The following is a 27,335-nucleotide window of genomic DNA, read 5'->3' on the forward strand; positions in this document are numbered from 1 at the left end:
TTTCCAACCTTGATGTAGGTGCTTTGAAATGCTTTATTAAAAGTTGCACAAAGCTGATTATTAACCAAAATAGATTGATAGTTCTCTCCTGCTTTAAAAACTTGGAGTTCACTCTAATAAATATATTTCTCAGTGAGAAAACATTTTTGTTATTCTGTTATGTGGCTTCTTTGAGATTTGATTGGCGGGAAATAAAAGTGTAATCAGAGTTGGGGCAGAAAGTAATGGGGACCTAAAATACAGGAGTGGCCATAGGAATGGAAGGAGGGAGAATGGTCGGACAGAAAGCTGAGGTTGACTGAGGATTTATCATTATTGGATATGAGAGATTTGAGAGCAAGAGAGGCAAGAAAGGTTTTAATGGAGAGGAGAAATATACGAAGGTTCAGAAGAGAGTAGTTTTGGACATGTTCATTTTGAGAACTGAGGAGACCACGTATCAAATCACTGGTTCTCAGGAGAGCATATTAAGATCCTCTGTAGACTTTTTTCTCTTTTAACCTTCAGAGCACATACCTGTGGTCACTCCTGCTTCACCCAATATTATGACTTGGACTTTTGGGGGACATATAAGAATCTTGACAGAAGAAAGAGAAGTCCTTTTTCAAATTATATATGCCCACTGTCCCTTCAAATTTACGAATTTTGAAGGGAGGGATGAGGCCCAATGCTGATTCTGATAAACAACATTGAGAAAAAAAGAAATCTGAGAGTTATTAATGCTAGTAGAAAATTCGATGGTAAATTTGGAACAGAGTTTGTGGTACAGGTGCAGTTTTGTAGTTATCTCTGTAGAAGAGAAGACCTGGGACACTGGAACCACTGGTGATTGGAGGGATACGGGGAATCATAGGATTGAGAGTGAGAAGAGAGAGCACAGAGCAAAGTGGCCTGCGGGGAGTGTCAGCGAAGTGCTGGGTCACAGTGCTACAGGGGCAGTTAGGATGAGGACCATAAAAAGGGAATTAGAAGATCTTGATAACCCGCAAGAGAGCTGATTAGTAGAGATGGGGGAACAGAAGCCAGATTTTACGGAATTGAATGAATGGAGAGGGTGAGTGCATGGAAACGGCAGGTGCGGACTGTCTTATGTAGTTTGGCAATAAATGAGAGTGAAAGGACTGGTAGCTGGAAGCTGTAACAGGGGTAAAACAAAAAAGAAAAGGTTTTTTTTTCCCTTAGGATATAGAAAACTAGAGCATTTTGTGAACTAAGGTGAAGGAGTCAAAATTCCTAGCATGGCGCAGAAAGTCCTTTGTGAGTTGTGCCCTGTCCCGTATCTACTCCTCCGGCATCACCTTTTAAAGCTCTCTGCTTCAGTCAAACTGAACTATTTTGCTCCCCAGCAAAGTGAGGAACCATTTCAACAAGGCTAGCTCTCACTAGTGCTCAGGATTCCTCACATCCATCTTGCTAGTCATCCCACAACCTGTTACTCAAAGCGATATTGGAATCACGTGGGAGCTTGTTAGAACTGCAGAATTTGGGGCCCTCCCCAGACGTACTGAAGCAGAATCTGCATTGTAACAAAATCTCCAGGTGATTCATACGGTGCTCTGAAATTTAAGAACTGTCCCACAAGATTATTGGACAGTTAGCCCTTTGAGAGCAGCCACGGGTGTATGGTTTTTCTTTTCTCTCCAGTTCCTTGCAAGGGGTCTCCATTAAATACTAGCCAACAAATGATGCTTTCATGTGTTCAACATATTTAACAAGTACTTAGTGGATGGCCAGTACTGTTCTAGGTAGGGGAAGCATCAATGAACCAGGTAGATAAGATTCCTGCCTTTATGAAACTTACATTCTATGGGAAGAGACAGACAAATATGTAAACTAAGAATCTCAGATATGAGAAGAAAATAGAACAGGGTGATGGGATGTAGAGGGAGAGGATGTTAGTGGGGAGATCTATTTAAAATATATTGGTTTTAGGCCATGTTTGTTGGTTGAAACACGAATAATAAGGAAAGCTAGTGTGCCTTATTGCAAATACAGAAAGAAGTCTGGCATGAAAAAAGTAAGGCAAGATGTTGTACGTGATGAGGTCAAATAGGTAAGCAAGGGCTAGATTATACTGAACAATGAGTATCAGTGCCTTTAGACCCACTGCCCCTTAATTTAACAAATATGTAATAACACCTCCTTTAATATCTGAAATGTAAGAGATCATATAACCTACACTCAATACTCTAACTGAAATATAAAGAAATAAAAGGAATATTTTTAATTTATAATAATATCTCAATATGATAATGTTTACTCACAACAACACGAGAAGACATAATAAAGTCAACTGCAACTTAATACATAAAATTACTTTAAATGTGACAACAAAATGCAGACCAATACAGGTTTATTGCATTGGTGCTTCAACTCATGTCCTTGGTGGCTAACTCTGGCTGAAGTTTTGAGCAAAATAGAGTGTGATCTTCAATTTTCACAGTGGTTACATTCAAGAAAAATACATTGTAGAGTACAAAGTACTTCGTATTTACATATAAAATGGAGAGGGTTCTAGGCTCAGCTAGTTATAAACAGATTCTTTACTTACAGGGGTATCTCGTAGGATAGTTGATCTCACAGGATATAGGAGAATGCACCACTCTGTGGGACTTTCCCATACACCACAGGTCATTAGGACCCTTGGGCCCCTATCCACTAAATGTCAGTAAGAGCCCTTTAATAATTGTGACAACTATAACAATGCCTCTTAAAAACAATGGGAAATTTTTTAAAGATTGGATGATGATGTACATGCATTTTAAGATAAAGATGGGAGTTTCTAGCTCACTTTGGATGGCCTCAATCTTCTCAGTAAAATGACTGGGCCTGAGATAGGGTAGAGGACTGAGGGTGGAAGAGATTGGGAATACCTATTATGAAGAGTATACCAAGGAGTACCCAGGAAAAGAATAAAAGGATTTGAGAACAGCAGTGAAGACCCTTAGCAAGAGTATGAACTTATACCAGTCAGCTTTGTTATATGAATTCCTGGAGCCTTTCTTGATAGATAAGGGGTACCTAGATTTATTTAGGATTGATGGATTGGTGTAGTGTTAGTTCAAGAGTGCTAATGAGACCACAGCTGATATAGTTCAGCCTAGAAGAGAAAATCAGGGGAAACCACTGGGAACTAAAAGACCTGGGAAAATTGGGATGACCCAAGGGGGATGGATGAAGGTCCCATTGAGGGCAGAAAGCAGGTTCATTTGGAGAGCTGGAAGGGTTGGAAGTCATAGTCCTAGGAAGAAATGTCTGAGTTTGAGACCTTAGTGATAAAACAGTTTAAAGTGATGGTGAGATTCAGGTCTGACAGTGCTTTATGAACAACCAAGTTAGGATGAAGATGAAGGTCATTACGGGTGAGACTGTCAGCAAACTGAAAACCTAAGAACACCACTTTTAAAAAATAAATTTATTTATTTTATTTATTTTTGGTTGCATTGGGTCTTCATTGCTACACGCGGCTTTCTCTAGTTGTGGCGAGCAAGGGCTACTCGTCGTTGCGGTGCGCGGGCTTCTCATTGCAGTGGCTTCTCTTGTTGCAGAGCACGGGCTCTAGGCATGCAGGCTTCAGTAGTTGTGGCACACAGGCTCAGTAGTTGTGGCTCACGGGCTCTAGAGCGCAGGCTCAGTAGTTGTGGCACACGGGCTTAGTTGCCCCACGGCATGTGGGATCTTCCCAGATCAGGGCTCGAACCCGTGTCCCCTGCATTGGCAGGTGGATTCTTAACCACTGTGCCACCAGGGAAGCCCTAAAACACCATTTTATTATGAAACTTGAAAGGAAGGAGGCTCATGAGCCAAGTGTCCTTTTTTTGTTTATTTTGTGATTTCATTTCATGTACCTAATGTTTATGGTACCGTCTCCTCATATTAGAATGGAAACCCCATGAAGTTATTCTCTTTTGTTTACACTTTATCCCAACATCCAAACGGTGCCTGGCACATAGTGTTCCATCAATAACTGTTGAATGATTGAATGAATAACAGCTACCATTTATTAAGTACCTATCAGAAATATGCAAAGTGCTTTATACATTTATTTCTAACTCTGCAAAGTAGATGTTTTTGTCCCCATTTTACAAATTAGGATGGAAGCAGAGAGGTAACAGACTGCCTGGATTTTAATCCAACTCTGCCTCTTAAAAACTGTGGCTTTGGACAAGTTATTTATAGTCTCTGTGCCTCAGTTTCCTCATCTGTAAAACAGGAATTATATTACCTACCTCCTAACACTGTTACAAGAATAAATTAGTTCATACTTATATAGTTCTTAGAACAATGGCTGGAACATAGTAAGAACTGTATAAGTCAGGGGTCCCCAACCCCAGGGCTACGGACCGTTACTGGTTTGTGGCCTATTAGAAACTGGGCCGCACAGCAGGAGGTGAGTGGCAGGCAAGCGAGCGAAGCTTCATCTCTACAGCCGCTCCGCATCGCTTGCATTACTGCCTGAGCTCCGCCTCCTGTCAGATTAGCAGCGGCATTAGATTCTCATAGGAGCGCGAACCCTACTGTGAACTGCGCATGTGAGAGATCTAGGCTGCGCTCTCCTTATGAGAATCTAATGCTTGATGATTTGAGATGGAGCTGAGGCGGTGATGCTAGCGCTGGGGAGTGGCTGCAAATACAGATTATCATTAGCAGAGAGGTTTGACTACATAGGGACCATAATAAATCAACTGCTTGTAGACTCATATCAAAACCCTATCAGTGAGTGGCAAGTGAAAACACGCTCAGGGCTCCCACTGATTCTGCATTATGGTGAGTCATATAATTATTATATATTACAATGTAATAATAATAGAAATAAATTGCACAATAAATGTAATGTGCTTAAATCATCCCGAAACCATCCCCCCTCCGCCCTGGTCCGTGGAAAAATTGTCTTCCGTGAAACCGGTCCCTGGTGCCACAAAGGTTGGGGACCGCTGGTATAAGTGTTTGTTAATCAAATCAAATAAGTATAGCCAGTAAGGGTGAGAGTTGGAATTCAAACTGAGATTTGCTAACTCCTGCTTCTTCCACTACACCAAGAAAGTACCACATCACATCATTATACACAGTATCTCTATGTATTTTTAACCAGGAGAAATAGTCTCCTTACAAATATTAATCTTATTTCTGAACATCCCCATATATACATTTTCAGTTATAAAATTTACATGTGGCACATGATTCATTGAGCCCAGGGACTGAAAATGTCTACCAAACATTAGGTGTTTCTGCATGTGCACGGGGAAAATATCATGTGTAGTACTAATCAGTACATTCTTTACAGGCATTAGAAGTTTGATACACTTAGCATGGGCAAGCCTTGCCAACAGAAAAAACAACCCACTTTCTATACTTTAATTACTCACTTATCTCTGTTTCATTTTCATACTGAAAATTAGTGGTTAGTTTCTGAGAAAGTATGTTCACTACAGTGAAATACAATCTGTCTCATGTATACATTTTCCTATTCATCTTCATGTATAAAGTCAATAATAGACTATCAAATTTTTAATGACTATTCTTATTTCATTTTAGATTTTATGTTTACAATAAAAAGAGACGTCTTGTCAACACACCTTACGTGGATAACTCCTATAAATGGGCTGGTGGTGGATTTCTGTCTACAGTAGGTGACCTTCTGAAATTTGGGAATGCAATGCTGTATGGTTACCAAGTCGGGCTGTTTAAGAACTCAAATGAAAGTCTTTTACCTGGATATCTCAAACCAGAAACAATGCTTATGATTTGGACACCAGTGCCTAACACAGAGATGTCTTGGGATAAAGAGGGTAAATATGCAATGGCATGGGGTGTTGTGGAAAAGAAGCAAACATATGGTTCTTGTAGGAAGCAACGGCATTATGCCTCACACACTGGAGGTGCAGTGGGTGCCAGTAGTGTCCTACTGGTCCTTCCTGAAGAACTGGATGCAGAAGCTATAAATAACAAGTTTCCCCCAAGAGGAACAGTTGTTTCTATCATATGTAACATGCAGTCTGTTGGCCTCAACAACACTGCTTTAAAGATTGCTCTGGAATTTGATAAAGACAGATCAGACATGCCTTAACATCACAGGTGCAAAACGAGCCGTTATGATTTTGTTTTTGTTTGTTTGTTTTTTGAAACATTAAAGTCCCCAAATACATGAGATTTTAAAGAATAAATTTGTAATAGAGTATAATTGAATGCAGAGAATTATGTACCTCTAATTGCTTAATTTTGTAATTGTCTTTTATTGTAAGATGAATTCTTTATACTCAGGGAAGTAACTATATTTTTACTTTTTGAAAAAAGTGTTAATTCTTGAAATAAAACATTCTGATAAAAATGTACTTTTTAAATGTATAGTATAGAGAAAATCTCATTTGACAGGAACCTCATAATATTGTTCTTTTAATATGACAGCAGAAACAAGATTATGAGAAATGGTATATTAGTTATCTATTGCATCTTAAAAGAACACGTATTTATTATCCCATGGTTTCTGAGGCTCAGGAATTTAGGAGTAGATTGGCTGGGTGGGTCTGGCACCAGGGTCTGTAATGTGGTTTCGGATAAGATGTTGTAGTCTTCTAAAGACTTCTCTGGTCCTGGAGGAAATCCTTCCCAAATGGCTCATTCACTCACAGATCCTAAGACCTGTGAACTGAAGATGTTATTTGTTCCCCACATCCAACCAGACACAGGTTGGCAGCTGCTTGATTAGTACTCAAGGCTTGAGAATAATTCTTGGCTCCTGGCTGTGTTCTCAGAGCTCTTAGTTCTGCCCTCTGAGTTACTGTTTTTTTCATGAAAGGCAATATGTGTTTGCATCTGAGTGGCTTTCTCAGCCTGCTTTCTGCTTGTACAAGTTTGAGGGTCCAAAGGGCTCTTTTGTAGTCTCCTTTCAGTCTAAGTTAACAGTCTTCCTGCTAATATAATTTTTAAAAACTTTGTGAGTCCCATTGAGGTTCTTGCTAATCTCATTGAGGTTCATGCTAATAAAAAAAAAGCCATACCCCCAAATCTCTTCAAAATATACCCCTCTCTAACTTAGAATTCTGCTGAGACAATTGGAGAAAACACTGTTAAGCTTCTCTTAAGGCCTATTGTTTAAATAGCTTTTGAGGCACCATCTTGGTTCTTTCCACAGTCATAAAGGGTTTTATAGTCATACCCTCAACTTTGTCTTTAGACTGTTTTTTTCCTGGAAGTACCGTAAATTTTATCTTTGCTTTGAAATTGTTTCCTAATCTTAGCATCTTTTGCCATCTGGGGAGTCTGGGAACTTTCCAAACCATCAATTATTGATTCATTTTTGTTTAGTAGTCCTTCCTTTAGCTCCTCTCTCTCCTTCTTTTTAGCATAAGCAACAAGAAGAAGCCAAGAGTCAACACTGTGTCTGGAAATCTCAGCTAGATTCACCCAGTTCATTAGGCATATTTTCTACTTTCTGTGGTCTTGCAGGCAACAGTGTTGCTAAACTTTCTGCCACTGGAGAACAATAATCCTCTTCCCTCTAATTTCCAGTAACATTTTTCCTTACTCTCCTTTAAGTCCATGCCTGCAGCCTCCTCAAAGGCCACCATACTTCTAAACAGTTTCTTCAGGGTTCCTCAGGCTTTCACTGACACTCTTTTCAAAGTCCTTTCAACTTCTGTTTACTGTTCTCTTCCAAATTCACCCCCACGTTTCAGGTGTTTGTTACAGCTGCACTCCACTTCCAGGTATCAAAGTCTGTAATGTAAAAAAATAGGTAATTTCACATAGAATTCACAATTCACATACCTTAAAATTCAACCTTTAAAGTGTACTGTACAATTTAGTGGTTTTAGTATAATCACAAGATTGTGTACCCATTCAATTCCAGAACATCTTCACCCAAAAAAGAAATCCTATACCCATTAACATTTGCTCTGCATTCCTGTCTACTCCCGGGCCCTGGCAACCACCAATCTACTCTCTGTCTCTTTGGATTTGCCTATTATGGATGTTTCATGTAAGTAGAATCATATAATATGTGGCCTTCTGTGTCTGGCTTCTTTTATTTAGCGTAATGAGCATTAATTATCTATTGCTGCATAACAAACTACCCCATCTCACAAATTCTCTGTTTCATAAGTTCTGGGAGCAGTTTAGCTGAATAGTTCTAGCTCAGGGTCTCTCCTGTGGCTGCAGGCAAGATGTCAGCAGGAGTTTCAGTCACCTGAAGGCTTGACTGAGGCTAGAGGATCTCATTCCAAGATAGTTCACCCATGTGGCTATAGGCAAGAGGCTTCTGTTACTTGCTGGCTTTTGGGAACAGGTCTCAATGTCTCACTTCATGGACTTCTCCATAGGTCTGCTTGACTGTCCTATGGCTTCCCTCAGATTGAGTGATTAAAGAGAGAAACAAGGCAAAAGCCACAGTGTCTTTCATAATCTTCCCTTGGAGGTCATACACTATCACCTATGCCAAATTCTACTGGTCACACAGACCCACCCTGATTCAGTGTGGGAGAAGGCTACACAAAGGCTAAATACCAGAAGATAGGGTTCATTGGGAACTATCTTGGAGACTGGCTCCATGGATGGCTTATTGTAGTGTTGAGGTACTGGGAAATACTGCATAACAGCCATAGATGACGAATATTGGAGACTGAATTCAGGAAAATTCAAAAAGAAATCAAAGTTTTTATACAGTCTAATAAAAGAGGGCTTTTCTATAGTTCTGAGCTCTCAGCCTGTTTCTTCACTCCACTTTGATCTGTGAAGGTAAGTAGATGGATATTTCTGAGGGGTCAAAGTACAGAGAAAGCAGCTCCCTACAACAGATGCATTTCATCTCCTTATTTCTTTCTGGCTTCTCCTGACCTTTAGGTCTTCTATTCATATTTGTCAAAATTTTGAATCCATGCTGTCTTTGATAAATATAAAATGCCTTCCTTTAATGTTATTCTAAATTTTAAACATTAAATATTGTGACTAAAAGCAAATCAAATTAATGGCAATTTAAAAAATACTTCTGATATTGGCAGATACATGTTTTTAGTTTGATCATGTGACATCAATGTGAGCTTTGAACCTTAGCACAGATCACAGAGCGAACTGCTTGGAGCTGCCAAGGAGGTGACATTTACATTGGGAGAGGAGGGAAGAGCATTGTCTGGGTGTCCGGGAGAAGTGCAGCGTGACTGAACTGTCTGTGCAGGAAGAGCCACGAAGTGTGAAGAGCCCTGTGAAGTTAGTGAATGTGCATTATGAGCAGGGTACTTGCTTTAGACTGGTTTTTCACCTTTTAGAATTCTTGTTGAAGCTCGGAGAAGAGCTGGGAATCTTCTCAGAAAATGAACCAATGTACAAACATCAGGGGTTCACAGACCTCAGATGGAATTCCTGTCTGCTATGATAACTTATTTTCTTAATATTGTTATAAACAGCATTGATAAATTTCTACATCTTGCAAAGTGGTAATTCTGGTGTGGCTGATCCTTAATATTAGGGAAAAGAACACAAGAGAACTTGACACAAATTTCTTGTGTTTTAGTTTTTTTTTTTTTTTCTGAAATTTACAACTTGTCAAGGTGATTATTGACAACAAATGATTTGCTTTACCTTCCTATCACAGAATACAAAAGTTTAAAATTCTACCCCAGATTTGAAAGCTGAGATTATGGAAATATGTCTTTGTAATTTTTAATAGAAAAAACATAGATGGGTTAGAGCTCATTGTTGCATTTTATAAAGAAAAAAGATTACTTTTATAGAATAATAACCTCACCTTGTAACCTTTTAGGATTTTACAGCTACATTTTCATAACTATAGGCTTAAAGAATTATATTGTTATTTGCTATTGATTCAGGTTCAAATAGTCTGAGTTCTGTTTCTTAGAGGATACCAGAATAGCTAATTGATCTTTTATTTTGTGAAAAAAAAAATACTAGAAAGCACAAAAGGTTCACATGGCAAATACCCATATAATCCCAATACCCAGAATTTAAAATGTTAACATTTAGTCAAATTTTCTTCATTTAAAAAATACTAGGGACTTCCCTGGTGGTGCAGTGGTTAAGACTCCGTGTCCTGGTCCAGGAACTAGATCCCGCATGCATGCCACAACCAAGAGTTTGCATGCCACAGCTAAGGAGCCCACGTGCTGCGACTAAGACCCGGTGCAACCAAATAAATAAATATTTTTAAAAATACTAATAGATAAAGCTGAAGACTCCTAGAACCACCACCCAAAGTCCCACTCCTTTTGCCCTGCAGGAATCTGCTGTCAGGAGTTGGGGTATATCCTTCCAGTCTCTTATTTAATACTTTCACAGCCAAGTGTATATATTCATATCTGATATAGTATTAAATTGTATTATTTACATTTACACAAATAGCACCATAGTATAGATGTTTTCTACACTCTCCTTTTAAATTTAACATTGTTTTGTGATCTGGTCAAGTTGGTAAATATAAATTCAGTTTAACTGCTATGAAATATTACACTGTATGACTATATCACATTATACTATCCATTTTCTTATTGATGGATTTTTTTTTACTATTATATGCAGTGCTATAAGGAACATCCTTTGACCGTATGAAATTGCAGTTTTTCTACCTCAAAAATGCATGAATATAAACAATTTTATATGGTTGAACCTAATTCTGTTGTTTATATGACAACACTGACTTTCAATTTTTGACTATGCAATGGATGGGAAATGGTATCTGGTTGTTTTTACTTGCATTTACCTATTAGTGAAGTTAGACCTATTTTCATATGTTCATTGGCCATCTGGATTTCCTCTAATGTAAATTTCCCACTTAATATTCTGTGCTCATCCAGAATAGGGAAATGAATACAGCATTTCTTTAAGAATTGATTGTGGACATGTTCATGGGTTAGAGAATGAATAACCTTGATAAATATTGGAGTTCTCCCAACATGTGGTAAAAATTTTAATAGCCACAAATTCCTCCCATTCCATTGTGCATGCTCCGTTGCAATGTGATTTTGCCTCTCTTCTCAACCAGAGATGGTGTCTATTTCTCCACTCCCTTGAACCAGAGGTGGCCTTGTGACTTGCTTTGACCCAGGGAAATGATGTTGCACAAGTTCCAGCGCTTAGGCTTCAAGAGACCATCAAACTTGCATCTTCACCCTCCAAGAACACTGCCCCCAAGATGGCCACGTAAGGAAACCAGACTACCTTACTGGATAACCCAGCTGACGGCCAGTACCAGACATGTGACTGAAGCCATCTTGGACCTTCCAGTCCAGTTGAGCCTCCATGCATGAGTGAGCCCAGGTAAGACCAACCCACAGAATCATGAAAAAGAATGTCATCATTATTTTAAGCCACTAAATTTTGGGGTGACTTCATTTGCAGCAATAGTTAACTATGCTCCAGTGTGGTAATGAAGTGGATAAATAATTTGGAAGAAAAAAACAGAACTTGAAAGTGCTTGATTTTGAATACACAGGATCCTTTTTTATTTAAAAGAATACTATTAACAGAGTATTTACTATGTGTCAGGCATTGTGCTAAGCACTTTATATATGTTATCTTCAAAACAACCCGATTAAATAGAAATTATTGTACTTATTTTGCCCAAAGTCACACAAGCATTAACCATTAGAACTCATTTCAAATTCAGGCATATCTGACTCAAAAGCCTGTTCTAAAATTATCTTGTCTTCCCATAATAGAAGCATCTCTAAAAATTTACAGACCCAATAAAAGGACAGTTAGTGGCATGCAATTTTATAGATAGAGTGCTTAGCAAAAATAAAAAAGTCACATAAAATGAATAAAAAAACATGTATTGGGATTTTAATTAGTAAATCTGGCTGCAAATAAAAAATACACAACTTTTGTTATTAATATGCAAATTAAAGACAAAGATGGCACAGTAGAGTCATGCTTTTACACAGCCCCTCTCTTATATACATAGCATGATATATAAAATGTGAAATGAAAAAATGAAAAAGACACTCATGGACTTCAGAATACAAACACAAAACATCGACCAGGGCTGAAGCTGGCGTCTCCTGAGCTCTGGGTCCAGAAGGCAGTGGCAGCTCCAGTATTCTGTTCCTGTAGAATAAGCGAAACTAAACCTGCTTCCCTAAGAAAAATGTAAAATGTAGGCTTTTAACTAAATCGGACAGGACTAGTCTCCCTAATTTTTTTCTAATGTGAGGATTTGCTAGGTAAGAAAATAACAGTCAACCTGGTATAGGTCTGCTATGAATATTGGGGTACATGTATCCTTTCGAATTATGGTTTTCTCCAGATATCAATATATGCCCAGGTGTGGGATTGTTGGATCAAATGGTAACTCTATTTTTAGTTTTTTAAGGAAACTCCATACTGTTTTCCATATCTAATTAGATAAATTAGACTTCATAAAAATTTAAAATGTTTGTGTTTCTAAGGACAAAAGGTGAAAAGACAACCTACAGAATGGGAGAAAATATTTGCAAACCATGTATATAAGGGATTTGTATCTAAAATACGTAAGAACTCTTACAACTCAAAAATAAAAAGGCAACCCAGTTAACAATGGGCAAAGGATCTGAATAGACATTTCTCCAAAGAAGATACACAAATAGCCAATAAGCACATTTAAATATGGTCAACATCATTAGTCATCAGGGAAATACACATCAAACCCTAATGAGATAACTCTTCACACACACTAAGATGGCTATAATCAAAAAAATAGACAATAGCAAGTATTGGCAAGGATGTAGGAAATTGGAATGCTTGTGCATTGCTAGTAGGAATGTAAAATAGTGCAGCTGCTTTGGAAAACAGTTCCTCAACAAGCTAAATACAGAGTTACTGTATGACCGAGCAATTCCACTCCTAAGTATATACCCAAGAGAATTTAAAACATGTCTACAGGGCTTCCCTGGTGGTACAGTGGTTGAGAGTCCACCTGCCGATGCAGGGGACACAGGTTCGTGCCCTGGTCCGGGAAGATCCCACATGCCGCGGAGCGGCTGGGCCCGTGAGCCATGGCTGAGCCTGCGCGTCCGGAGCCTGTGCTCCACAACGGGAGAGGCCACAACAGTGAGAGGCCCGCGTACCGCACACACACACACAAAAAAACATGTCTACACAAAAATGTGTACACAGAAGTTCACAGCCGCATTATTTATAGTAGCCAAAAGGTGAAGACAACCCAAATGTCCATCAACTGATTAATAGATAAACGAAATTTATATATTTTTTTTTCTAAATAGGTTTTTTTTGTTTGTTTTTGGCTGCGTTGGGTCTTCGTTGCTGCGCGCGGGCTTTCTCTAGTGGCAGCTAGTGGAGGCTACTCTTTGTTGCGGTGCGCAGGCTTCTGCTTGCAGTGGCTTCTCTTGTTGCAGAACACAGGCTCTAGGTGCGCGGGCTCTAGAGCGCGGGCTCAGTAGTTGTGGCGCATGGGCTTAGTTGCTCCGCAGCACGTGGGATCTTCCCAGACCAGGGCTTGAACCCATGTCCCCTGCATTGGCAGGTGGATTCTTAACCACTGTGCTACCAGGGAAGTCCAAAATGTATATTCTTACAACAGAATATTATTCAGTCAAAAGGGGGATGAAGTACTGATACATGCATGAATGGCCATGATATACATTATGCTAGTGAAGGAAGCCAGACACAATAGGCCGCATATTGTATGATCCCATTTATATAAAATGTCCAGAGTAGGCAAGTCCAAGGAGATAGAAAGTCTGTTAGTGGTTGCCAGGAGTTGGGAGGAGGAAGAAGTGGGGAGTGAATGCTAATGAGTGTGGAGTTTCTTTTTGGAGAGATGAAAATTGTCGGGGATTAGATAGTGGTAGTGGTTGTACAACGTTGTGAATATACTAAAAACCACTGAAATTTACACTGTAAAGTGTTGAATTTTATGGTATCTACATTATATCTCAAACCAAAAAAAACTGACCTTTATCAGGTGACTTACAGGGGCAACCAGATAAGAAACCGTTTGTCACCCGACCAGGTCAGAAGCCAAGAATTTCATTTTATTTTTAATTATCTTTATGTAACCTTTTTTTTTTTTTAATTTATGGAAGAGATATAAGGTTTTTTTAAAAAATACATTTACATTAAAAAATGAAGACAGGGCTTCCCTGGTTGGTGCAGTGGTTGAGAGTCTGCCTGCCGATGCAGGGGACACGGGTTCGTGCCCCGGTCCGGGAAGATCCCACATGCCACGGAGTGGCTGGGCCCGTGAGCCATGGCCGCTGAGCCTGCTCAATGAAGACAATATAAATAATAGTATTAAAGAAAAAAATTCAGTAAATAATGTATGTGTCAAACCTTGAAGTTTGGAAAAGTCTGAGTGTTCTCTACTGAGCATTTTTCAAACCCAGTAGTATGTTTAGATTAATAATGAAGTAAAACTTAATATACCATTCAGTTCCCAGTGCCAAGTATCTCTTTAAATTAATCCTTAGATAGGTTCTTTAAAGTACAATACTTTCTTCCAATACTATTTCCAAGAAAATTTTCAGGAATTTGCTCCTTATTCACCACAGATTTTTCCAAGGTTCCTAAACTGTGCAAGCTGAGGTGGCTTGGAGCATCATGGGAGAAACATTGATACTTGACATCTTTTGGATACCATGCAAACTTCTAGTTCCAGGTAATTGTTACATTAGATAGCACCACATTCCCTTTGATGATGTATCTTTGTGAAGCTGGGTTTTGGGCCATTGCTGTGATAAAAAGCTAGTACTATGCAAAAATCAATGTGAAAAAAAATGAGGATGGCTGTGTCCAACATGATCCCAATTTTGAGAAACTGCAGTGCCCAAAAGGCACACTCATTCCATTAGTAGGTAATTTAAGAATGAGGTAAAAATTATCACTTTGCTTTTAATTTATGTGTTCTTTTTTTTCAAATGGCTACTACAGTTGCTAGAACCTAACTACTTAATAAATTTAACTGTTAGGTATTTCTTTTGGCCAGGGGACTCCATGAAAAAATTACTGAGACTAAAGATGCCATAAACCAAGAAAGTTTGGGAAGCTCTGGGTTATTTATTTCTCCATATATTAAATACGCTCCAAACTTTCCATAGTTCTTCAGTTCTCATGCAACATTCCTCTGATATACCAATCAGTATGTTAAAGGATCAATCTCTCGGATTGGGGGTGTATATATGTAGGAACACCTCTTGATAGGAAATGACTGTCTTCAGTGCCTGCCTTAAAGGTAACAGGTAAAAGAGAAGCAGTTATCTTCCCAATCTAATGAGCAGTCATATAGGTGCTAGAGAGGGAAAGATACACTCTACCCCCTAACTCCCGAGGGCCACTTCATAAACCATAAAAGTGACAATGAGATAACAGAACCACTCAACACATTTTTCAGTCAGGAGTGCTCACCTGTCTGGACCAGAGAATTCAATACCATCTACTGCCCCCTGCCAGAACATCCCAGGTAAATCATGCTACTCCTGATTTCTCCTCTCAAATTTTCTGCCCCAAAAAGAGCTTTCTATAACTCAGACCCCAGCTGCAGTTACTGTACTAAAGTATACAGTATTTATGGGCATATAAATCCAAGGCATTACACTGTGATTGTTACTGCATTAAATATGTACTTCTATAAATGTTTCCATAGTTACAATACCAAAACTATATTTAGAATTAATAAATAATGAACTTCTTTCCATTTGTAATCATTTAGCCCCCTCACATAAATTTGGAAAAGGACTGAAAAGCAAATATTTAAAGTTTCTACTCCTGAAGCGAGACACAAACTAATCAGAATACCCTTTTAAAAATGTTTAAACCAAATTCATATACACAGCATATATAAATGTATGGTACATTAACACATACTTGAAAAAAAGTTTGCCCATAATCAAAACTTTATTGAAAAACTGACACCAAAATAGGAGAGCGCTGTTGTATACCTTACAAAATTAAACATAATTACATTATCTTGGTAGATTAACTGGAATTACTGAACTGATAAGGCTTTCTGTGATAGAACACAAATTCAGGAAGTTGTGTGGATCATTAGTGTTGCTTTCTTCTAAATGAACACCCTGCAAAGGAATCACAAGAGCATATTAAACACAAGTCTGTTCTATCTTTGGTACAGTTTTAATGACAAAAAATACTTTTTACATAAAAGCTTAAGTTTTAGAAATACTAGAGTAATATTCATATATAGGTTATTTTTTTATACCAGAAATTTGCTAAAAGATATCTTTTATATTTGAATTCACTCTGATGTGACTGTCACTCCCGATTCTCAAATGTTATAATGGAGTTCAAGAAAATAATTCTGATTAGAGTTCATTTCAGATCTTTTAGGATAATTCTGGTACAGATGCATCCTTTTAATCATCTGTCAGCACATGGACACAAAGTTCTAAAATCATGGCATGATATAAAGGTTTTGGCAATCTTGCAAGTACATTTTTAAGAGCAATACTGCATTTAAATATTGTGCTAATTTCAGTTAGATCTCACAAAGTCACACCAAATAGATCTTGGATTTATTGGCAATCCACTTACAACTCTTCCAACGAGAATAACGTGGAATTCACAGCTCCTCAAAATACCACAAGCAAATTTCAAATATCACTATTGAACTGTAAATCTCTAAGTACTACTATGGAAAATTATATACATATGTGTTTTTTCTTCACAAAAGTGAAAGAATTAAAATTAGACTATATTAATCATAAGTTGCTCAGAGAACTCAAACCTCTGACATTTTCATTATAGTTATCTGTTGCTTAGCTAGCAATGATTAAAACTATCTTAAATCATAGGTACCAAGTACATTTGAAACAAAATATTTACAGGAGAAATTTTTAAATCCTATATTTTTAGATATCTTATGTATTTATTCTTTTGCTCCATTCTGATTTATGTCTAACATTCCAAGTTAAGCAAACTGACTAAATACAACAGAATCAGGTGCTCTAAACTAAGAAAAATAATAGATAAAGCAATTCTTTACAAGGTCAAGAGTACAAATTTATCTAATTGAACAGGGCACTCTTTACTAAAAGAGCAATAAAAGATAATTATTTTGGTAATTATGAATTTAAGATTTCTTTTAAACTGATTTTTAGTAAAGAGAGAGATTTTAAAATCATAAAGTCTGATCACTGGGTTAGAAAATGCCAAGTGATTTACCTTCTGTGAGTCTGGCCTTTCCTCCTGTCGGCTGGCACAACACGGTTGAACAACCTACACAAAGCACCACTGTCTGAGCATGGCTGAAAACCGTGGTAATCTTGTAGCAGCCTGAAAAAGGGAAGTGTTAAAAGTGAAAAGCAGAAAAAAACACAGTACCTGTTCAACATATTTCTAGTAAAGACCCTGTAAAAGATTAGGAACTTCAGTGCTGTGCAGTAGCAAGCCATGTATGTAACAAACTTTTCTAGTAGCCACATTAAAAACAAGTTTTTTTTAAAGGTGAAATTAATAATATATTCTATTGAACCTCAGTATTTCCAAAATATTATCATTTCACCATATAATCAAAGCCTTTTTGTTTTCAATGCTACATCTTCAAAATCTGGTGTATATTTCACACTTAAAGATACAGCATTAAAAAAAAAGATACAGCATGGTGACTATAGTTAATAATACTACCATATTGAATATTTTAAAGTTGCTAAGAGTATATCTTAAAAGTTCTTATCACAAGAAAAAAAAATTTTGTAACTATATATGGTGACAGATATTAACTAGACTTATTGTGGTGATCATTTCCCAATATATACAAATATGGAATCATGAGGTCACACACCGGAAACTAATATATTGTTTTATGTCAATTATACCTCAAGAAAAAAAGAATGAGAAAGAATTTTTCCATTTTGACTAGCCACATTTCAAGTGCTCAGTAGCCACATATGGCTAATGACCACCATACCGGACCCTGCAGCTTTACACTGAAGAATCAATATACTTTTCATTGCATGGTGAAAAAGAAAACTTATCATCTGAACAGCTTAAAGACTTAGTAAGTCCAATGTCATGTCCCCTGTGGAGTCCCATCTTCACACACACACACCCCCACCACCCAAATGTTTCTAAAGTGGTTTATTATGGAAATAACCCTCATGACATTCCAATTCTGTAATCCCACTTCGGGTCCTAATATCGAAACATAACACAACACACTATGAGTAACTCTTACAGAGAAATTCTGTAAGTAATTCTTATAGAAATTTTCCTTAGGAAAGGAGTTAAAGTTTGAAATTTTACCTGGACATTTTACATCCATAAAATAAGAATTTGGACTTTGAACCAGCCGTTTCTTCTTATGTTTTTTCTTTTCCTCTTCCAAGGAAGGATGCAGTAAATCTCTAGCCAACTGAATAAAAAAGCATATTATTACTACTAGAATGACACCACAACTCTGGCCGATTTAACCATATGTGAAAATATACAGGTAAAAATAGGAATAACAGTCATATTCAGCAGAGACAACACTTTAGATATTACTTATTTTAAAGCCTGTTAACTTGCATCAACACTTTTTTATAATGCTTGTGTTCTCCAAGTTCCGGTTAAGGGGAACGATCAGGAAACATGTGGTAAGGTTAGCTCCGTTCTTCTTAACTAATAACAGTCGCCAGTGAAAATAAAACTGTGGTGCTAAGTAAGAACGTGATCCGGACCCTGGACCCGCTGAGAGTACAAGTCGCTGAGGTAGACCCGGCGAATGCCAACACCGAGGTGATTTCTGCCCCCAGGGTTCAACATCTGATAAGAACTCTTTTAAGTGGCTGACGCGAGACGGTCCTGGATAATTTGTAAGGCAACTGCGAAGACAGTTTCCAAAAAGGAAACAAGCAGGAAATCGCTTCCAAAAGAAGGCACCGGGGGCAAGACCCACGAAGCAAAAGGAGAGCAAGAAGACTTCAACGGTCACAGCCTCGCGGGTTCCCACCGAAACCCAGGAGGGCTGACTAAGGTACCCGGGGAGCTGTCCCCTCCCAGCCATCGACTCCAGACTGCACCCAGGGCGGCGCCGGGTGCAGTCCCAACGGCTCCACGCCCAGGCAGGGCCCGACTTGCCGCGCCGCCGGGCAAGTCCCAACAAGTCCACCACGCGCGAAAGAGCCGCGGGATCCGAGCCGCCGAGCCGCGTTCGGCCGGGAGCCCCGGGGGCCCGCGGAGCCATCGAGCTAGCCCGCCCCTGGGGCCCCTCGGCCTACAGAGAAGGCAGACACAAACGCGAAGCCCGAAATTAAAACAACTCACAGGCATGTTGATCCTTTCGCAAGCCCAGCCCGTGCAGATCTCTAAGGCGACACCCCAAGCAAGCAGCACGCGACCGGGAGCGCGGCGTCAACTTCCGGGATAGAGGAGGCTGGGAGGAGCGGAGCGGCGGGCCCGTTGACTCTAGGCGCTCCTCTCTGTGGTGAGGGCTGGCTCCGGCCGGGATCCGCGGGCGGCGGGCGAGGGGAGGTGCCGAGCCCCTCGCCCATTCGAGTTCCAAAGCCCGCGAACCTAACGGGCAACTGGGCTAAGGCCGTCGTCCCCAGGGCTTCGCCCTGGGCAAGTGGTTCCTGGGGCCAGGCTCAGGCGGTGCACGCCCGGATGGGAAGCCCCCTCGGGCTTCGGGGAGCCGGCACCGCTGCAGAGCGGACCCGGCTGGGCACGCTGGGTCGCTTGTCGTAGGTCCCGCCGCCAAGCCTTCCGCTCTCGGCTGCCCTGCGGGCGGGCACACGGGTGATGCCTCTGTTCTTGTATGTATTAAAAACAATATTATTAATTGAAACCATTAACACGTGCCGGCGAGATTATGAAAGAAGCTCGTTTACTTGCGCATCCTGCTTCCAAGGTACCGGTACCGGTTATTAAGTTCTTTGAGGGATGTAGCTGTGCCTTGGGTTTGCTTGGCCTTGAAAAAAGTTTTTAAGAAGCACCGATTCGCTGCCGTGTTTAGTTCATCATGTGGCTCCTTCCTGTCCTCCGTGGGTCACACTTTCCAGAGCAGACAGCTGGAGCCTGAAAAAAACAGCGAGTGTCGCCGATGGCCAGACTTGAAATATTTTTGATGAAGAGGACCATCCTGTGAGTGCGTGTGGTCAGAAGCTAAGAAACCAAGGAGACGCTTCATCAGAAAATTGTCCTAGATAGACGTTCTCGATCAATTTTTATTTCTCTTCGAAAAGATAGTACATGTGTAATGTACATTTTGGAAAATACAGAAAAACAGAAGAAAATTTAAATCACCATCCAGAGATAAGCATTGTTAATATTCTGACTTTTATCATTCCAGACATTTTTTTATTCACTTGCATGTAGGTTTGTTTTGGGTTTTGGTATTACATAATTGGTATCATCTTGTACATGTTCTTTTATAGACTTGATCCCCTCCCCCCACAACTTACTGTATAATGAAAATCACTCAATGTTACTACATGTTCTCCTACACAATGACTTTTAATGGGCACATAGCATTCATCCTGTGAATATATGTCCTTATTTCATCCATACACTATAATAGACATTAGGGGGACTTCCCTGGTGGTGCAGTGGTTAAGAATCTACCTGCCAATGCAGGGGACACAGGTTCGAGCCCTGGTCCAGGAAGATCCCACCTGCCACGGAGCAACTAAGCCCATGCGCCACAACTACTGAGCCTGAGCTCTAGAGCCTGTGAGCCACAACTACTGAGCCCGCATGCCACAACTACTGAAGCCCATGCACCTGGAGCCCATGCTCCGCAACAAGAGAAGCCACCGCAATGAGAAGCCTGTGCACCACAAGGAAGAGTAGCCCCCAATAGTGGCAACTAGAGAAAGCCCACGTGCAGCAACAAAGACCCAACACAGCCAAAAATAATAAATAAATAAAATAAAAATTCTGTCTGGAAAAAAAATAAAGTAAAATAGACATTACAGCTGGGTTTTAAATACTTAATATTTAAAATATTAATATTATATACTTTCAGACAGATAAGTATATGGAATAATACAATTGTGTATGCAGAATCATGGCCCCCAAAGACTTCTTAATCCCCAGGACCTGTAGTTATATGGCAGGTGGGAATAAGATTGCTAATTAGCTGGCTTTAAACTAGGAAAATTATCCTGGATTATCCTTAAAAGTGTAAGAGAAAGAAAGAGAGAGACATGTGGTGATGAAAGAAGAGCCTGAGAGATGCCATGTTGTTGGCTTTGAAGATGGAAGAAGGGGGTGGTGAGCCAAGGATTGCAGGCAGCCTCTAGAAGCTGGAAAAGACAAGGAAATGGACTTTCCCCTAGAACCTCCAGAAGGAACACAGCCCTGCCAGCACCTCAATTTTTCTCCCAGTGAGACCCAGGTCATACTTTGAACTACAGAACTGTAAGATAACAAATTTGTGTTGTTTTATCTATTTTTATCATTTATTTATTTTTCTGGATACAGTTGACATGTCACATTGTATAAATTTAAGGTATACATGTGTTACTCTGATATATTTATGTAATATGGTTGCCATTGTAACAATAATTATCACATTACATTCTTACAATATTCTATGTTCAATAAACTTTACATTAACTCTTTATACACTAATGATGAAAAATCTGAAAGAAAAATTAAGGAAACACTCCCATTTACCACTGCAACAAAAAGAATAAAATACCTAGGAATAAACCTACCTAAGGAGACAAAAGACTTGTATGCAGAAAACTATAAGACACTGATGAAAGAAATTAAAGATGATACAAACAGATGGAGAGATATACCATGTTCTTGGATTGGAAGAATCAACATTGTGAAAATGACTCTACTACCCAAAGCAATCTACAGATTCAATGCAATCCGTATCAAACTACCACTGGCATTTTTCACAGAACTAGAACAAAAAATTTCACAATTTTTATGGAAATACAAAAGACCCCAAATAGCCAAAGAAATCTTGAGGAAGAAAAACGGAGCTGGAGGAATCAGGCTCCCAGACTTCAGACTCTACTACAAATCTACAGTAATCAAGACAGTATGCTAAGTATGGTATTGGCACAAAAACAAAAATATAGATCAATGGAACAGGATAGAAAGCCCAGAGGTAAACCCATGCCCACATGGTCACCTTATTTTTGATAAAGGAGGCAAGAATATACAATGGAGAAAAGCCAGCCTCTTCCATAAGTGGTGCTGGGAAAACTGGACAGCTACATGTAAAAGAATGAAATTAGAACACTCTCTAATACCATACAAAAAAATAAAATGGATTAAAGACCTAAATGTAAGGCCAGGCACTATAAAACTCTTAGAGGAAAACATAGGCAGAACACTCTATGACATCAATCACAGCAAAATCCTTTTTGACCCACCTCCTAGAGAAATGGAAGTAAAAACAAAAATAAACAAATAGGACCTAATGAAACAAAAGCTTTTGCACAGCAAAGGAAACCATAAAAAAAGATGAAAAGACAACCCTCAGGAGAAAATATTTGCAAATGAAGCAACTGACAAAGGATTAATCTCCAAAATATACAAGCAGCTCATGCAGCTCAATATCAAAAAAAAACCCAATCCAAAAATGTGCAGAAGACCTAAATAGACATTTCTCCAAAGAAGATATACAGATTGCCAACAAACACATGAAAAGATGCTCAACATCACTAATCAGTAGAGAAATGCAAATCAAAACTACAATGAGGTATCACCTCACATCAGTCAGAATGGCCATCATCAAAAAATCTAGAAACAATAAATGCTGGAGAGGGTGTGGAGAAAAGGGAACCCTCTTGCACTGTTGGTGGGAATGTAAATTGATACAGCTGCTATGGAGAACAGTATGGAGGTTCCTTAAAAAACTAAGAATAGAACTACCGTATGACCCAGCAATCCCACTACTGGGCATATACCCTGAGAAAACCATAATTCAAAATGTGTCACATACCACAATGTTCATTGCAGCACTCTTTACAATAGCCAGGACCTGGAAGCAACGTAAGTGTCCATCGACAGATGAATGGATAAAGAAGATGTGGCACATACATACAATGGAATATTACTCAGTCATAAAAAGAAATGAAATTGAATTATTTGTAGTGAGGAGGATGGACCTAGAATCTGTCATACAAAGTGAAGTAAGTCAGAAAGAGAAAAACAAATACTACATGCTAACTCATATATATTGAATCTAAAGAAAAAATGGTTCTGATGAACCTAGGGGCAGGACAGGAATAAAGACACAGGCATAGAGAATGGACTTGAGGACACGGGGAGGAGGAAGGGTAAGCTGGGATGAAGTGAGAGAGTGGCATGGACTTATATACACTACCAAATGTAAAATAGATAGCTAGTGGGAAGCAGCTGCATCATTTGGGGAGATCAGCTTGGTGCTTTGTGACCACCTAGAGGGGTGGGATAAGGAGGGTGGCAGGGAGGCACAAGAGGGAGGGGATATGGGGATATATGTATGCATATAGCTGATTCACTTTGTTATACAGCAGAAACTACACAACATTGTAAAGCAATTACACTCCAATAAAGATGTTAAAAAAATCTTTATGGCTATTTTAGTACTCGTTACAAGTTTGTACCCTTAAACACCATCAATCTTACCCCCTACTTCCCATTTCTTGGTAACCACCATTTTACTCTGTTTCTTGGGGTATTTTTTACAAGTTTGATTTTTTTAGATTGTACATATAATATACAGTACTTGTCTTTCTCTGTCTGGCTTATCTCACTTAGCATAAGGTGCTCAAGGTCCATCCATGATGTTGCACATAAATTTGTGTTGTTTTAGGCCACTAACTTTATGTAGTAATTTGTTACAGCAGCAATAGAAAATTAATACAATAATGAATACCCCTCTACCCACCGCCCAAATCTGTCAAATATAACACTCAATACTCCATTCCCACAATTTTTCACTATTAAAATAACGCTATAGTAAACATTCTTGTAGATAAGTCTTGGTGTCCATCCTTGATCATCCTTAGGATATTCCTAAAAAGGAATTGCTGAGTCAAAAGTTATGCACATTTTAAGATTTATAATATAAACTGCCAAATTACCCTCCAGAAAAGTCAAACCAACTTACAATCCAGATGTAAATGTCTGAGAATGCCCCTTTCTTCACAACCTTGACAATACTGGATATTATGTTTTTCCCTATCTCAGTCAATCCAAAAGAAGTAAATGGTATTTTGTCATAATATCATGTATTATGGAATAGTAAGTGAAACTTTGTTGTAAGTCTTCCATGAAAATTGAGAGTAGTTGTTTGCAAGTGTCTGGACTTGTCACTGTCTTCCCCTAATTTGAGGGAGAACGTTGTGTTGTCAGCTCTCTTGTGAGCCAGATGCAGACATTTTAGAGACCCATACATATTCTCTTTCTCAAAAAAATTATCTTACACTATCACTACAAATTACAAAAAAAAAAAAAGCCTGTAATAACAAACAGGTGTGAAAGACTACGCTCATGGTAAACACTGAAAATGTTTAACTTTTGGAAAAGCTGACTATGCTGTCTTCTCATTTCCCCATAGAGTAGTAAAAACACTTCACCATCTACTAGAGTTTGGGAACTACTCTCTGGAAAGTCTCCAAACACATGCAGGGATAAGACTGAGTATTAAAGGAAATTCACTTTCCTGTAAGCTCTTTAATCTCTTCTTCCTACCTAAGATTTCAGTTCTTTGCACATAACTATATCCTTTTCCCTACCTTTTTTTTTTTTTTTTTTTTTTTTTTTTTTGCGGTACGCGGGCCTCTCACTGTTGTGGCCTCTCCTGCTGCGGAGCACAGGCTCTGGACGTGCAGGCCCAGCGGCCATGGCTCACGGGCCCAGCCGCTCCTTGGCATGTGGGATCTTCCCGGACCGGGGCACGAACCCGTGTCCCCTGCATCAGCAGGCGGACTCTCAACCACTGCGCCACCAGGGAAGCCCCCATTTTTTATTGTAGTAAAATACACATAAAATTAACCATCGCAAAACATTTTTTATCATATTTCACTGTTGTTGTCATTAATATTTTTCAAATGCTTATTGGCCATTAGCACTTATAAAGTGAGATGATCATCTATTTCTTTATGTATCCTTCTAGATTAACGATATTAACCACTGATCATAGATACTGCAAATATTTTCTCAACTTTTTTCCTATTAAATTTTGGCAATTTTTTAATCATAGAGGAATTTATATATATTTCAAATCTATAATTTTTTTCCTTTTTGCTATTGTGTTTAGACAGGCCTTGGCCCCCTTAGGATCAGCTAAATATTTGCCTATGCTTTCTTTTAATTCTTTTGTTGTAGTATTTATTCTTTAACTTTTTAATTAACCTGGAATTTTTTTTCTTGCCGTGCAGCTCAGCTTGCAGGATTTCAGTTCCCCAACCAGGGATTGAACCTGGGCCATGGAAGTGAAAGCCCAGAATCCTAACCACTAGCCCACCACAGAACTCCCTAACCTGGAATTTATTTTGGCACTTGATGTGTAGTAGGTCTCAGAACAATTTCTAATCATCAGGCCTAGTTATTGCTTCAGTTACTTAACCAATGCCCAGTACAGTCACATTGTCAAAAGCCTTCAACTTCTGAGACACTGTAATAGTGTGAGAAATAAAACTCAAGGTCAAGAAGACCTGGACTCTATTTATAACTCTGCCTCCTCGTCCAAAGCTCAGTTTCTTGTAACATGTCCCCAGGCCCTTGCACTGATGGCAGGTAAAGTGACATGCAGGCAGGTGCAGGGACACAGAGTCCCTTTGCCTTGGCAGCCTACTCTCAGGGCCTGCACAAGGAGCTCCTGCCTGGCTTCCCAAAGGACTGAGAAGTGCCAGTTGAAATTCTGTGTGCTGGGGACTTCCCTGGTGGCGCAGTGGTTAAGAATCCGCCTGCCAACGCAGGGGACGTGGGTTCGAGCCCTGGTCTGGGAAGATCCCACATGCCGCGGAGCAACTAAGCCCGTGCGCCACAGCTACTGAGCCTGCGCTCTAGAGCCCTCGAGCCACCACTCCTGAGCCCGTATGCCACAACTACTGAAGCCCGCGCATCTAGAGCCCGTGCTCCACAACAAGAGAAGCCACTGCAATGAGAAGCCGGCGCACCTTAACGAAGAATAACTCCCGCTCTCTGCAACTAGAGACTTTCCAGCTGTTTCATCTGGCCAGGTCTGAGAAGGTGCTGCTGAACCCTCCTTTTCAGCACTTCACCTTAAAAGTGTGCGGCCATTTCCACCCCCTTCCTCCTTTGCCAAACTTCAGACGCTGGGAAAACTCACAGGTGTTCAGGGTAAGCCAGGAACCCAGTGATGCTAAATTTCAAGCCGGCCAAAACCAGTTCTAAATAGGTCAGTTAGCCACTTTCCCCTAGGTTGGAGTTCCTCAGGCTTGTGCCCTTCTTTTCCCAGAAAGATGGTCAGAGGTTTAGTTTAGTCTTGATGTTTAAGAAATTCAGGGTGTGAGGTGGGGCCCTAAAGTTAACTTTTCTTACCCCTGCCTTTCTAAGTATTTTTCTGAGAAGCTCAAAGAAATCCACATTGTCAGCAAAACTTTAACAAGGCAGCATTCTTTTTCTCTTCCTTCTATTGTCCACCTGTTGGCAGGTTGCAAAGCACGTGTGGCTTATTCTCAACACATTCCTGAAAGCAGCAGCAACTTCTGAAACCCACCTCTTCTCTGCACATCAGTTCTCCAACAGGTTCACAAATATTATCCCCAAAGCTCTGCTGTTCGGGTTGCGATTCATCTGCCACTCATGAGGATCCTTGACACTTCAGGTAAGCTCCAATCTTAAGGGGTAAGAGTCTCAGATGCAAACGCTGGTGTCATTTTCTTTATTTTCCATACCAACTTAATTTCTGACTGAGGCTGAGCCCCCATTGGGCTGGTACTATAGACCAAATGTTTGCATCCCCCACAAAATTCATATGTTGAATCCTAACCCCCAATGTGATGGTATTGGAGGGTGGGGCCTTTGGGAGGCTCCATTAGGATGGAGCCCTCGTGTTGGAATTGTTGTCAAACCCAAGTTCGTGTGCCCGACACGCAGTGGGGCCAAACAAACTGAAATGTTGGAGTTGGGATGGGAGCAAAGAAAGGTTTATTGCTGGGCTGAGCAAGGAGAACAGGCCACTTGTGCTCAAAAGACCTGAACTCCCCAGTGGGTTTCAAGAAAGCATTTTTTTTTTTTTTTGCAGTACGCGGGCCTCTCACTGTTGTGGCCTCTCCCGTTGCGGAGCGCAGGCTCCGAATGCGCAGGCTCAGCGGCCATGGCTCACGGGCCCAGCCGCTCCGCGGCGTGTTGGATCTTCCCAGACCTGGGCACGAACCCGTGTCCCCTGCATCGGCAGGCGGAATCTCAACCACTGCGCCACCCCGGAAGCCCCTCAAGGGAGCATTTTTAAAGGCAAGGTGAGGGAGGGGAGTCATAGG

At 39.8% G+C, this 27,335-nt stretch overlaps 2 protein-coding genes and 1 pseudogene across 4 annotated transcripts in view; 2 read left to right on the forward strand and 1 right to left on the reverse strand.

Moving 5' to 3' along the window:
• The window catches only part of LACTB (lactamase beta), an 18,350-nt gene extending 8,926 nt beyond the window's left edge, over positions 1-9,424 (forward strand). The window contains exons 6-7 of one of the 3 annotated variants that reach the window (XM_029238761.1): positions 5,536-5,626; positions 7,850-9,424. In XM_029238761.1, coding sequence (XP_029094594.1) covers positions 5,536-5,626; positions 7,850-7,996 — 238 coding nt within the window. In that variant the 3' untranslated portion in view covers positions 7,997-9,424. Of the gene's footprint in view, positions 1-5,535; positions 6,329-7,849 lie in introns of those variants that run through there. The other 2 variants (XR_003795995.1, XM_029238760.1) reach the window with 2 other exon arrangements.
• Positions 9,425-15,818: 6,394 nt separating this feature from the next.
• RPS27L (ribosomal protein S27 like) lies at positions 15,819-19,312 on the reverse strand. Its single transcript, XM_029238763.1, has 4 exons — positions 19,204-19,312; positions 18,202-18,310; positions 17,122-17,232; positions 15,819-16,016 (listed from the first exon to the last, which is right to left on the reverse strand). Exons 1-4 carry the CDS (start codon positions 19,207-19,209, stop codon positions 15,988-15,990), a joined length of 255 nt encoding a protein of 84 aa, XP_029094596.1. The 5' UTR covers positions 19,210-19,312; the 3' UTR covers positions 15,819-15,987.
• A 230-nt stretch (positions 19,313-19,542) lies between these two features.
• Positions 19,543-27,335, forward strand: part of LOC114903838 — a 30,698-nt pseudogene continuing 22,905 nt past the window's right edge.

The sequence above is a fragment of the Monodon monoceros genome, unplaced genomic scaffold (genome assembly GCF_005190385.1).
Source record: "Monodon monoceros isolate NGI ecotype Baffin Bay Population unplaced genomic scaffold, NGI_Narwhal_1 Super_Scaffold_21, whole genome shotgun sequence".
Classification (NCBI taxonomy): Eukaryota; Metazoa; Chordata; class Mammalia; order Artiodactyla; family Monodontidae; genus Monodon; species Monodon monoceros.

Excerpts from the sequence above, each read along its gene's own strand:
- RPS27L (XM_029238763.1), bottom strand. Across the intron at positions 17,233-18,201 it reads TATGGATGTAAAATGTCCAG|GCTGCTACAAGATTACCACG; the intron begins GTAAAATTTCAA and ends TCCCTTTTTCAG. Across the intron at positions 16,017-17,121 it reads AAAGGCCAGACTCACAGAAG|GGTGTTCATTTAGAAGAAAG; the intron begins GTAAATCACTTG and ends ATTCCTTTGCAG.